Raw genomic sequence first — 13036 nt, 5'->3', positions numbered from 1 at the left:
ATTTAAAGATTTTTTGCCAAAATTTATAAATTAGTCTAAATATGTTGAGATAAAAAAAATTTAATTTGACACCAAATTTTATTTTCATCTTTTTAATCTAAAGGTCCATGTTTATCTGAATAACTTTTAATTTGTTGTTTTTTTATCATTATAATTTATTTCCTTTTCTAAAATTAAATATAGGGTTAATATTACTTTACCCCCTGCCATATAAGCGAGATTCGGTTTACCCCCCTCTAAAAAAAAAATTTATTGGACAAACCTTGCAAAATAAAGATTCCATCAAATTTGACCCTGATCAATTTTTTTTACCAAGATTCTTAGAATCTTGCCTACGTGGCATTTTTGGGAGTGCTGACTGTACAACACATAAGCAATGTGGCACACTCAGCACTGCCACGTGGAATTTAATTTTTTATTTTTTTTTAAAAATTTTTTTAAAATTTTTTTATTGAATTTTTTTTTTATTTTTTAAAAAAAATTTAATTTTTTTTTAAAAAAAAAATAATATATTTTTTTTAAAAAATTAATTTTTTTTTTTACGTTTTTAAAAAATATTTGAGAGTACCTGCGGATTCACCTACGGATTCGACAATACCCATAGATTTGACAATACCTGCGGATTCACCTACGGATTTGACAATACCTGCGGATTTACCTGCGAATTTACCTGCGGATTTACCTACGAATTTGACAATACCTGCGAATTTACCTACAAATTTGACAATACCTGGGGATTTACCTTTAAAAATACTTGTGGATTTACCTGCGAGTTTAAAAATACCTGCGAATTTATATATAATAAAAATAAATTTAAAATAATAAAAAAAAAAAATTGGAAAAAAAATTTAAAAACGTAAAAAAAATAATAAATTAATTTTTTTTTTTTTTAAAAATCAACAAAAAAAATTTTAAAAAAATTTTAAAAAAATTAATAAATTTTTTTTTAAAAAAAAAATTAAATTCCACGTGGCAGTGCTGACTGTGCCACATTGCTTATGTGCTGTACAGTCAGCACTCCCAAAAATGCCACGTAGGCAAGATTCTTAGAATCTTCACCAAAAAAATTGATCAGGGTCAAATTTGATGGAATCTTTATTTTGCAAGGTTTGTCCAATAAATTTTTTTTTTAAAGGGGGGTAAACCGAATCTCGCCTATATGACAGGGGGATAAAGTAGTATTAACCCTTAAATATAATTTGTTTGCTAAAATGATTTTATTTTTGAAAAAATCTAGTTCTCTATTCGCATTCTATTTTTCGGTTTTTCGATATTAAGAGCTTCATTTCATATTTTTTTTATTAGTTTTATAATTATAAGTATATTTTATAAAACAAAATCATTATACTTTTTAAAACAAAGACATAGGTGTAAAACTAGTTTGATTCAAAGGAAGAATATTTGCTAAGGTTATGCAAAACAATGTTCGAGTGTTAGGGGGCATATCTAGATTCTAAGGTGTAACGAGCCATTCTAGAATCATAAGTATTGGTTAAGTCCTTATTTAAGAAACTTCATGACTTAAGGTCACCATCATGTGTAAGAGGGTCTAGATGAATTGTTAAGTGAAGCATCACAATTTTGAGATGAGTTCATAAATGGTTGGAAAAAAGAGGTAAAAATAATAAAAGAGTGTGGGTGAGATACTATTATCGGTGAGATACTATATGTTATAACCATGATAATTAACAATCATTTCAGATAATTTCTCAACACACCTATGATCGACAATCTAGTATTCAAGAACTTGACTTGATTATAGGATAACACCATATCCACCAATTGGAGTATCGAATTAAGATCTATATTCATGTACTATCTCGACCTAGACAACCCAAGACACAACACATGCTTGTGATTGTAATCCTCTGTTGTACGGGAAGTCTCCATGCATTCACTTCGATATATTCGAAATCATCTTATGAAGGTTACATTGTTGTCAACTTCCTCCATATACTATACTATAATAAAGATATAACTCTCGCATCAAGTATACCCAAGGTGTTTATCTTAATAGACAAGTCAAACCTAATTATCCAAATATACTTAAAATTTAATGTTTTGTCAAAGCTAAAATATCGGACTCTTATATGACATAATTTACCTTCCTTGATGAATTTATGCCTACAATCGTTGCTTGGTCTTAACCTATAGCCATACTTGCTAACATCACTTACCAATATGATGTGTGTTGATATATTTTCAAACCAAAGCCTAAGGCTAAAATGTAAGATGGTTTAGAACATGAAAAACACTGGTTTATAGTACCTATATGTGAAGGAATTGCGGGTGGGTGGCATATATGTAAAGATTTGGAACCACAAAGACTATTATGCCCATACCTTTTAGTTGGAATTCCCAAAAAGCCCTTTGTCAAAAAAAACTAAACTCAAGGACTTAATTACTCACTTAAATCTAATTGTGTTTTACTTGAATGAAAACATAATGTGCCACCCACCCGTGATAAAAGAGGGCATTGGCAGTAGGCACTCCTTGCAATACAAAGTTGTCATTCTTAAAGCACTGTTCAATGGAATGCTCGGAATATTGCTCGTTTTCAAAACTAGGTCTCCTAATGGAAATCTGGTTGTGCCTACATCCTTTGTCTCACTGTTTTAGCAAGTAATCTCACTTCAAATTGCTCTAACAATGATATTCAGGACTTTGTTATTGAAAATTTCTTCACCCACCTCCCAACCTTCTTGACCACTCCTGGTGAATTTACCACAATACCCCTTGTTTCGGAAGTTCATTTTCGAAACTGTACTTTTTTTCTTAAAAAAGGTGTTTTCGGAAATGCATCTCAGAAAACGTGTTTTTTTTAATATAAAATATTGAGTTCGGAGATTCATCTCCGAAATAAAGTTACTTTTTCAGAAAATATGGTGTTTCGGAAGTTCATCTCCGGACGCACCCCCCTTGGGGAATTCGAAAATGAACTTCCGAAAATATGTCTTGACAGAAGAAAATGAAAAACAACAACAATTCGCTTTATTTAATCGGGTGAAGATTACAACGATAATATTACATATAATTAAAGTTACATATTGTTGATCACAGGTAGGTGGGGATGAGTCAACATTTTGAAACGTATAATTAAAGTTACCTGAAATTGTAGCTTTCTATGCTCCCTTTAACGTGATCAACAGTTTGAAACTTGATTTTAGGACAAAAAATGGATGGAGATTGATTGGGTTTTGTAGAGGGTTTGAAAAAGTGTTGGAGAAAAATGATGAAATAGTGAAGGAGGGAAATTTGTATATGCAGAAATATTTTCGGAAATGAACTTCCGAAAATATTAACGGTTTTGACATCTTCGGAAGTTCATGTCCGAAGACAAAAAAAATTCAAAAAAAAAAGCGCTTCGGAAGTTCATTTCCGAAGCAGGGGTAGTTTTGGTTTTTCGCTGGGGGTCACCCCCATAGGGAGGTGGCTAAAGAAAAAATCTTGTTATTTTGATGTCACTGCGCACCCTCTAAAAGTGAAGTTTTGTATCGAGGTTTTGTGGAGTTCCCCACCTTTGTTGTAGGTTAAAGTTATCACGGATGGGGCTGTAGTTGGTACTCTGCCGGTGGTGGCAGCTTGTGGTGGTATTTTTCGCAATCATAAGATGATCATTTGGGCAGTTTTGCTAGTTTTTTTGGTCTAGTCAATGCTTTATATGTGGAGTTCATGGGAGCCATCTTAGCCATGGAGCATGTTTTTAGTCAGAATTGACACAATTTGTGGATGGAGTCTGATTCTAAGGTTGTGGTGCTTGTTTTCAATGGCGGATCCAGAAATATTTAATAGTGGGGGCAAATTTTTTTATACTATAATTATCAAGATAAGAAAATATGGCTACTTAAATTCGATCTAAAATTATACATAAAATATCATCACAGTTAAACCATTATACTATAAGATTAAGTTAAAATTTTCAAAAAAATAATAATTTATAATATGTAGAACGATATTTCCGCTTAAAAGTATGATTTTTTTTATAAAAATTATTAATTATACATTCACAATATACATATTTTTTACACATCATATGCAAATATTTGTAAAATTAATTAGGAAATAATCTATATATATATATATATATATATATATATATATATATATATATATATATATATATATATAAAAATAAATTTCTCACCGGACAATCAATTTTAAATTTATATTGTGGTATGTATTTAATGTTACATAAGTGTATCTAATTAAACATAATAATTAAAAATTAATATTATTTTATTTTATTCAAGATTGATTTAAATAAATAACAAATATTTTTAACGAGGCAAATGGAAAATTTTAGTTGTTTGTAACAAACAATTTTTTGTCTTTGTGGGGGCTGAAGCCCCCTTAACACAATATGTGCATCCGCCCCTGCTTGCTTTTATCAATGCTTCAATTGTGCCTTGGAAGCTTAAAAATAGACACCCTTAAAAATTTCAACTTCATGGCAACTCACATCTACAGAGAAGGAGATCACTGTGCTGATAAGATTGCTAATTTAAAATTATTAATCGCTAACTATACCTGATGAAATTGTTTACACCTCAATGTAACTAGGAATTTCAATAGAAACAAGTTAGGTCTTCCTAACTTACGTGTTTGAGGTTTTAGTCTTTTTCCCCTATTTTTGTATACTTAATTTTTACTTTTATATATCATGGACCAATTCCCACTTTTGATTAAAATTTTTTTTAAACATAATGTGACTTCGTTGAGAAATACTAAAATGCACTTCATTATCTTGATCATTTTACACTTATCCTCCAAATTTCATTAATTTATAAAATAATTAGTCATTTTAATAAACGGCTTAAAATAGGAATCTTACATATTTTATTCATCACATTTAAAAACATCATTATGAAATATATAGATATTTATAAAAAACAAAAGAAATCTTTATAGGAAGAGGATGATAGATTTTTGTAAATTTTTCTTTTATTATTATTTTTTTATTTAATTTGTTTTCTCTTTTATACTGATTTTACCTTTACATACGAAGAAGAAAAATTGAATTTGAAAAATATATTATATTTTTATCTTCTAGATGTAAAAGAGATGTCAAATTTTGGTGTTAATTTTTTCTTCTTAATTTTTATTTTTTCGTAACAATTTTAGTTGTAATTTTGTGATATTTAGGGCCTGTTTGTTTCAGTTTTAAAAAAAAATAGATTTTTTCTTTGTATTTTTTAAAATAGATTTTTCAAAATAGTTTTTTAAAATATTACAAATTTTTTTATATTCGTTTTTTTTTTTAAAAATGAAACACTAATTTTAACATCCTATAACATAAACACACATTATTAAGACCAAAACTCAGTCAAAATCGTAATTTTTTCAAAAATTATATTTGAAAAATGATTTTATGAAAATCTATTTGAAATAGCTTCAAAATTAAATGATTTTTTAAAATTTTGATATCTAATTTTTTTTTGCTATAAATAGATGAAATACCTAAAATCACATTTTAAGAATAACTATTCAAACAAAATTTTCATTTGAAGCTTTTATAAAAAATTTCTTTGTAAAATTATTTTTCACAAAATTATGTAACACTATAAAAATTATTTTTAAAAAAACCAAAACAAACAGGTCCTTAACTCAAGCAAATAAGTGAATTTTCTATATATTAATATATAAAACAAATCGATTTTACATACAAAATATAAAGGGACTGTCAATTTTTGATATAACTACACTTATTTTATTGTAGTTTTAAAAAAATTTAAAATTATTCAACATAAAATTTTATCTTTCTTTTCCAATTGAAATGATTATTTTCAATTTTATTCATTATTTTTACCATTTTATTTTTAATTTTTTCATTCTTCAGCCAACTAACATTTGGTGTGGTTTTTTAAGGCTAAGAATTGAGTTTGCACTTTTCTTAAGTTTGAATGGCATACAATCATGATTGCTATTGAATATGTCAATATGGTAATAAAAAAAATTAGGGAAATCATTAATTTGATATTGATTCAATGCTAACTATTCTGTATTTTTAAATTTGAATAATATCCCTTAACATGTTTTAATTAAATGGAAGAATACTTAGACTATGCTCTTGTTTAAATTTAAGATATCTCATTTTTTAAAGAAGAAAGTATATATGCAGATAGATTACATATGTTTAACTATCGTTCTAATTATTAATTTTTTGATAATTAGATTTTATGTTTTCTCATATTTTTCTCTTTTTTTTATTTGATAATATGCTATTATTAAAATATAAAAAGAATGCTAATTTTTGCTGTAATTATATTTTGTTCCAGTTTTATCATTTATTTAAACTCATAAAAATATAAGTAATTTTGCATTATATGAAAGATAGAAGGTAATACATATTATTTGATTATTCGCATTATATGAAAGAAAGAAGGTAATACATATTATTTGATTATTCGCATTATATGAAAGAAAGAAGGTAATACATATTATTTGATTATTCGCATTATATGAAAGAAAGAAGGTAATACATATTATTTGATTATTGGCATTATATGAAAGAAAGAAGGTAATACATTTTATTTGATTATTCGCATTATATGAAAGAAAGAAGATAATACATATTATTTGATTATTTGCATTATATGAAAGAAAGAAGGTAATGCATATTATTTGATTATTCGCATTATATGAAAGAAAGAAGGTAATACATATTATTTGATTATTTGCATTATATGAAAGAAAGAAGATAATACATATTATTTGATTATTTGCATTATATGAAAGAAAGAAGGTAATACATATTATTCGATTATTTGCATTATATGAAAGAAAGAAGGTAATACATATTATTTAATTATTCGCATTATATGAAAGAAAGAAGATAATACATATTATTTGATTATTTGCATTATATGAAAGAAAGAAGGTAATACATATTATTTGATTATTCTCGAATAAAAAATGTGACATCAAAGTCCAGCAAATTCTTCAAGTGCTCCCTCTTTAGTACCAGTTGTGTTAATAAAATTGATGAACTCCTCATATTTAAATGACTTGTAACGGAGAGGGTGATCTTCTTCATCTACCAACTCAGAAGGAATTTTAATGAGTGTGTCTTTTTTTGGAAATGAAAAAAGAACAAATACAAATCTTTCTTTGTTGTCTCCTTTTAGCACAACTCTGTGCATAGGTGCTTCAAATCTTCCATTACTCCATGTCTATACATCAATCATTATAGTTATTAACAAATCACTCAATATGATTATTTATATAAAAAAGCTATTTATTTTATTAAAGAATAATAAAATTATTAAAACATAATTATTTAAAGAATGGATTAATTAAAATAAAAAATAAATGCAAAAAACAAAACTTGATATATTTTATTTATATACCATTATAGTTTACCTGCAATATGTCACCAACAATTACAACAAATCCATTTGAAGGAACATTTACGTTAACCCAATTGCCCGATTTTTGTAACACCTGTAAGCCTTGGATTTCATTCTCGCATATAAGGGTTATGGTGCTTTTGTCGGTGTGAGGCACAAAAGTAACTGCAGAGTCTTTGTTTTCTACCGAAAATTGGTACATTGTCAATCGTGAATTAGTGTCGCTGCTTAACTTTTCAATTTCTAAATTGTACTTTTCAAGAAGGTCAAATCCCTCCACAATCATCTTTAGGATAAGGGAGTTTAGTTCTCGTGCTTTTGAGACAAAAGAAAATAGTGTCTCACTACATATACATATACGATTATGCCTCACTCCATTAAAAAATAATACTGTATTTCAAAATTAAATTATGAAATTAAACTTTATTTAATATAAAAAAATTAATTTAGTAATTAATTACCAAAATGTTGGATTTCCTTCTGGCCACATGCGATTAGTGAAATTTTGAGTTGTTTCTAGTTTAAAAGCATCTTCAATTCCAAATGATTGACTATGGGGAATGAACGAAATCTTGCTTCCCCTAGCAAGCCTTGAGTCTGAGAACTTTAGCTTCGTCTCCTCAGGTAGCTCAAACAAAGATTTCATGCATGTGAACATTTCCTTTTGTAATTTATTCGGTATTTCATCGCACCTTAAGAGAAAAACACCATGACTCTCAAATGTTTCTATTACTTTCTTACTCATTTCTTTCCATCCTTGACTTCCTTCTTCTAAAATTATTCTTGTGCTCTTACGAAAATCTAAAATTGGGATTCCACTCTCACTATCCATTTTTCTTCTTCTTTATCCTATTTTGTAATGTGAATTGTATTGTTTTCAATCATAATATTCAATTATATATATATATATATATATATATATATATATATATATATATATATATATATATATATATATATATATATATATATATTGAAAGATGAAAGGCAATACAAGCAAGCAACACTACACAAACTAGTGAGTGGTGAACCTAAAGCTTGATAATTCAATATTGTCTTAAATTAGTGGGTATAAGTAAATTAATTTCAATTGACTTGTTTTATCATTATAATAATTATTATTATTATTTTCAAAAATTAAATGGTTCTTTGAATTTATTTTCTAGAAAACAATTTAAAATATATTTTAAAATGAGGGTACTTTTCAATTTTCCTTTAAATATTAATATTTTTTTTTATAATTGCACCATAATTTAATTTGATGAAAGTCAATATATTAAAAAAAAGTTGTTACAAAGGGAGGTGAACCTAAATTTAGACATGCCTAACTTGTTAGCAACCAAGGGGGATCAAGGCTAAGAGGCATGCAACTAAAGTAATGGAAACTAATTAAGAGTGATTTTCTTTGACCAACAAATCAGCACACGTATTAGTTTTCCTTAAGGCATGAGTTGTTAGACAAGTGATTTCAAGCACAAGTGTGGGGTGAATAGTAGTATTTAAATATCGCAATTATTTTTGTATTTTTCTATTAAACTTGTAGTTGTGTTAGTAGCTTCTTAAGAGTAAATAGCAGTAAATATAAAAATGCTATATAGCAGAAAATAAAGAGAATAAGAGTTAGAGAAATTGCACTTGAGAGTTAGTCAAGTTTGGCAGAACGCTGGCTTAATCATGTCTCCAAGAGATCTTCTTGAGATTTTGCCTACAAACTGTTGAGTTTTTACAGGTTATGCTCACGAACCTTAATACAATCTGATCTTGAGATTTTTAGAGGCTGATCTCTAACCAAATATAGCTTTTACCCCCAAGATAAGATATTGAACCTTTATAGATTTTCAAGTTTATTTCAATAACCAAAATAGAACTTTTTCTGATAAAACTCAATAAACCAAAACAGAGATCTTATGACTGGTTCATCTCACGAACTAAACTCAATTTTCTCAAGAGTATCACACTCTTAAAAATTAAACAAACAACACGACCACTTACAAACTCCTCCTCACAAGCAAAGTTTCACTCAAAAGCACTATGACAAATTTAAGTGGAAAAGTAATATTACTAGAGAGAAAATAGATAGATAAATCCTAAAAGAAATGTAAAGTTTTAGAAAGTGGCGTGAAAGGAAGAGGAGGCGAGACTTCTTTATATAAGAGTTGGAAAATTCAGTAAAAGAAATAATTCATGGGTAGAATTGATGAGCCAATCGATTGACATAACACTCCAATTGATTGGAATAGTCATTTTTTTTATCGATTACCTTGCCCAACATGGAAGTATTTGATAGATTCATTACAAATCATTAAGGTGTTTTCTTAATTTTTTGGTTAATCGTTTAGGCTTTCTTTAATCGATTGCTTTAATTATCCGATCGGTTTGTAGGTTCAAACAATTTCTCCCAATCGATTGGCTTGAGTTCACAATCAACTGGTTAGTTTAAAAATCTATTTAAACAATAGTTGACAACTCAATCACTTGGATTTGTTTGAAAACATTTTTAAGATATAAAATGGTTAGAAAAATACTTTTAAGTGAGTGTGTGAGTTGCCTTAGCACTTAAGATTTGTTTTCTTAATTTTACAAAACTCTAGTTACTTTGGAAGACACAACCTAACAGGCTTTCACACTTCCTCTCTTTCATTATTTAGAGGCTTCAATATTCTTTTCCGGATACACCGATCGTATAAGAACTTCAATCTTGAGTATCTTTTCTTGATGATGCTTAAGATGATTTTCTAGTTAGGTTACCATCATAGAGTTAAAAGTTATTTCTACCAGCTTCAACAACTATTGTCGTCATCAAAACTTCAAGAGGACCTTTTGTGGAATTATCAACTTTATACCTTCAAGCACATATATCCACATTCTCCACCTTTTTTATGATGACAATGCATCTCTCAAAGAGGTGGTGAAACACAACTAGATAGATATATAACTAGAGTAATTAAACTCTCCCTCAATTAAGTAAAGAGTCTACTCTACTCCACTGAGAGTACACTTATCCCCCTTTGGCATAATTAATAGGTAAAAGCAAATAAAGCATATAGATCCTATTTAAAAGGAACATGCTACCTTATAGAGATGGACATAAGCAGTCTAAAGTAAGACATTAAAAGTAGAATCTAAAATCTTATTACTCCCCACAGACGGTAGTATTCATATTTTAAATCAAACATTGGGTAATATTTGGAGAACTTTTCCCATAATTCTTTCTCGAACATAACTCATAAGTCTTTAAAGTTTTCTAAATCGAGAGGACATTTTGGAGTCTTTCTTGCTTAGATTTCTCCGAGAGATAATTATTTCCCTTAGAAGTCTTTTGGAGAACCTGTTTTTAGTCTCATTGGGCCTTAGATTAGTATTGGGCTCTAGGTATTTGGAACAAAGTTTTGCTCCTCAAAATCTTAAAAATCACACAAGGTTAGTGACAAAAAAAATTGACTAACCAATTAATAAATCACTTAATAGAGATTCGATCAGAGTTTTCCAATTTTTCAATCTCTATTTAGCATACTACCTTAAAATCACAAGATAATTTGAGAAAACTCCCCCTTGATTGAATGACAACCCACCATTGATTTTCCTTCTCTTCTAAAAGGTTCCATGATCATCGTTAACACCTTTATCACATTCATTAAAGAACACCATCAATAACTTGATCAAATCCATCAAGATTGACAATCACCATTAGGTAACCATTTCTTCTTATACACCCATTAAAGTACAAAAGGCTCTATATTTTTTCTATTTTAGTCTGCATTATATCAAAAATATTCTTGCACAAGGATTCTTTAGTAGCATCAAATCGACAAAAAGAGCGTGCCCAAGAAGGAAAGTCTTGGTTTTGAAAAAATGTTACATCATTCTTCCTTCTTAGTATTTTTTTTTCAAGCAAAGAATGTGATTTTTATAAAATTGGGAGAATATTAACTTCATTATGGATGTAATAGTTCAAAAGTGCATTCTTTTTATCCATTTGGAGGATTTTAAAAAAATGCATGAGAAAACTATAACAATCCTAATGGCTTCAAGTTGAGCTACAAAAGTATAAGTTTCATTGAGATTTATGATTTGTTGTTGATTATAATCTTTAGTAATGAGTCTTGTTTTATTTCTCAAAACGTTTCCAAACACATTAAGCTTGTTTGTGAAATATCCACTAAGGTTTCAGTCACTCAACTAGCTTCGGGAACGAGTTTCTAGCTGTTGTTTCTCTCAAATTGATTTAACCTTTCTTGCATAGCAATAGACCAATGTTAGATGATGATACATTCATCAATTTCCTTTGGCTCAAATTTTGAATAAAATCCACATGGTTACATACCTTGCTGAGGGGGTGTTGAGACGCAGTTCAGCTAAATCGAGTTCACTTTCATCGAACCTATCAACATTGAAGTTGATCTCTTGATCATCCTTGTCCATGTCGACATAGGCTACCCTATCTCCTCTATTTATTTGACTTGGTCTTTTCAACCTTGAGGCGTTCCACCTGTCGAACCCTGTCTTCCAATTGGGTCATATCTCTCAAGTACCGTGGTATCTAATTTCTTCCTAATGGAATAATTCAACCCACCAGCAGCCATTTCGACCAACCCATGCTCGGGCACTTGTGTGGAACATCTTGCCTTTAAGAAACATAACCTATTTAGATAATCATCTATTTTTCATGGAATAGTCTTTCCAAACGAGTCCATTCATGGATGAAATTTGTCGGAAGGGTCGAAAACCAAGTAAAAGCATTTTTGGTAAGAGAACTAGGAAAGTATATCATCCTTAAGTTCTCATTGTTGGTAATGTCCCCTGCCTCAGTCAAATATCTCGCTATGTGTTCAAATATAGACCCACTAGTATCACCATTAAGTTTAGTGAACTTTGGGACTTTCCATCCCCTAGGAAGTTCAGTTTGTAAGAGTTATTCTATCAGAGGGGAAACATAGTTTGGTCTGTGAAGGCTCACATTCATTCTATTTCACGCCATGATCCTTTCGACCATGGTAGCTAAGTTATTTTCTCTTTCAAACTGCTCTCTTTGGACTCTATGAACTACTTCATAAGCATCTTTATTTCTATTTACCAACACCACTCTTGGTCATTTGACATCTCTTGGTTGTTCGACCATTTTGGGTTGTTCGACCATTTTGGGTACAAGCTGCCGCCCCTAATTTACCTCTACCACTTGGGGCACAAAATGTTAACCCTGATTGACAGTCTCTTATATAACCAAGACTTCATTTTGAAGCCTAGTTGGTTGCAACTGGACAATTGGTCAAATTTATTGAATTGGCGCTTGAGGGACGCCAAAGAAATTAACAATTCGATTCATCTGTACTACTAATTATTGATTAGTTTGGTTAATATTGTTGTTGGGGTTGATTCGGAGTCACTGGATGACTCTGCGTCGTCGTTGGGGGTTAATATTTCCCCTATTTTGCGCCATAGACAGATTATATATCATACTTGTAGTAGAAGGAATTGCTTCGGTCGAATGCGCAACGATTGTTCCCTCCGCTGTCGTATTAGTTGGTTGTTCTACATTGTTGTTATTGTTATTTCTTGGATTTTCCATCCCAGTGTATTTGCTTTTCGTCCTATTGGGGTAGTCTTTTGAAATATTACCATTCCTCAATCTTATACATACTAAGACTTGAAAATTTTGAGAACAGGAAAAAAAAACTCTAACAAATAACTAA

The 13036-nt window shown here is 29.4% G+C and overlaps 1 protein-coding gene across 1 annotated transcript; it reads right to left on the bottom strand.

Annotated features, from left to right (window-relative positions):
* Nucleotides 1-6920: 6920 nt before the first annotated feature.
* Nucleotides 6921-8178, bottom strand: LOC131655096 (probable 2-oxoglutarate-dependent dioxygenase AOP1). Its single transcript, XM_058924998.1, has 3 exons — nt 7808-8178; nt 7360-7690; nt 6921-7169 (listed from the first exon to the last, which is right to left on the bottom strand). Exons 1-3 carry the CDS (start codon nt 8176-8178, stop codon nt 6921-6923), a joined length of 951 nt encoding a protein of 316 aa, XP_058780981.1.
* Between the last annotated feature and the right edge of the window lie 4858 nt (nt 8179-13036).

Source organism: Vicia villosa, linkage group LG3 (genome assembly GCF_029867415.1).
Source record: "Vicia villosa cultivar HV-30 ecotype Madison, WI linkage group LG3, Vvil1.0, whole genome shotgun sequence".
In the NCBI taxonomy this organism is placed as follows: domain Eukaryota; kingdom Viridiplantae; phylum Streptophyta; class Magnoliopsida; order Fabales; family Fabaceae; genus Vicia; species Vicia villosa.
This window is presented reverse-complemented; position numbering and strand designations above follow the sequence as displayed.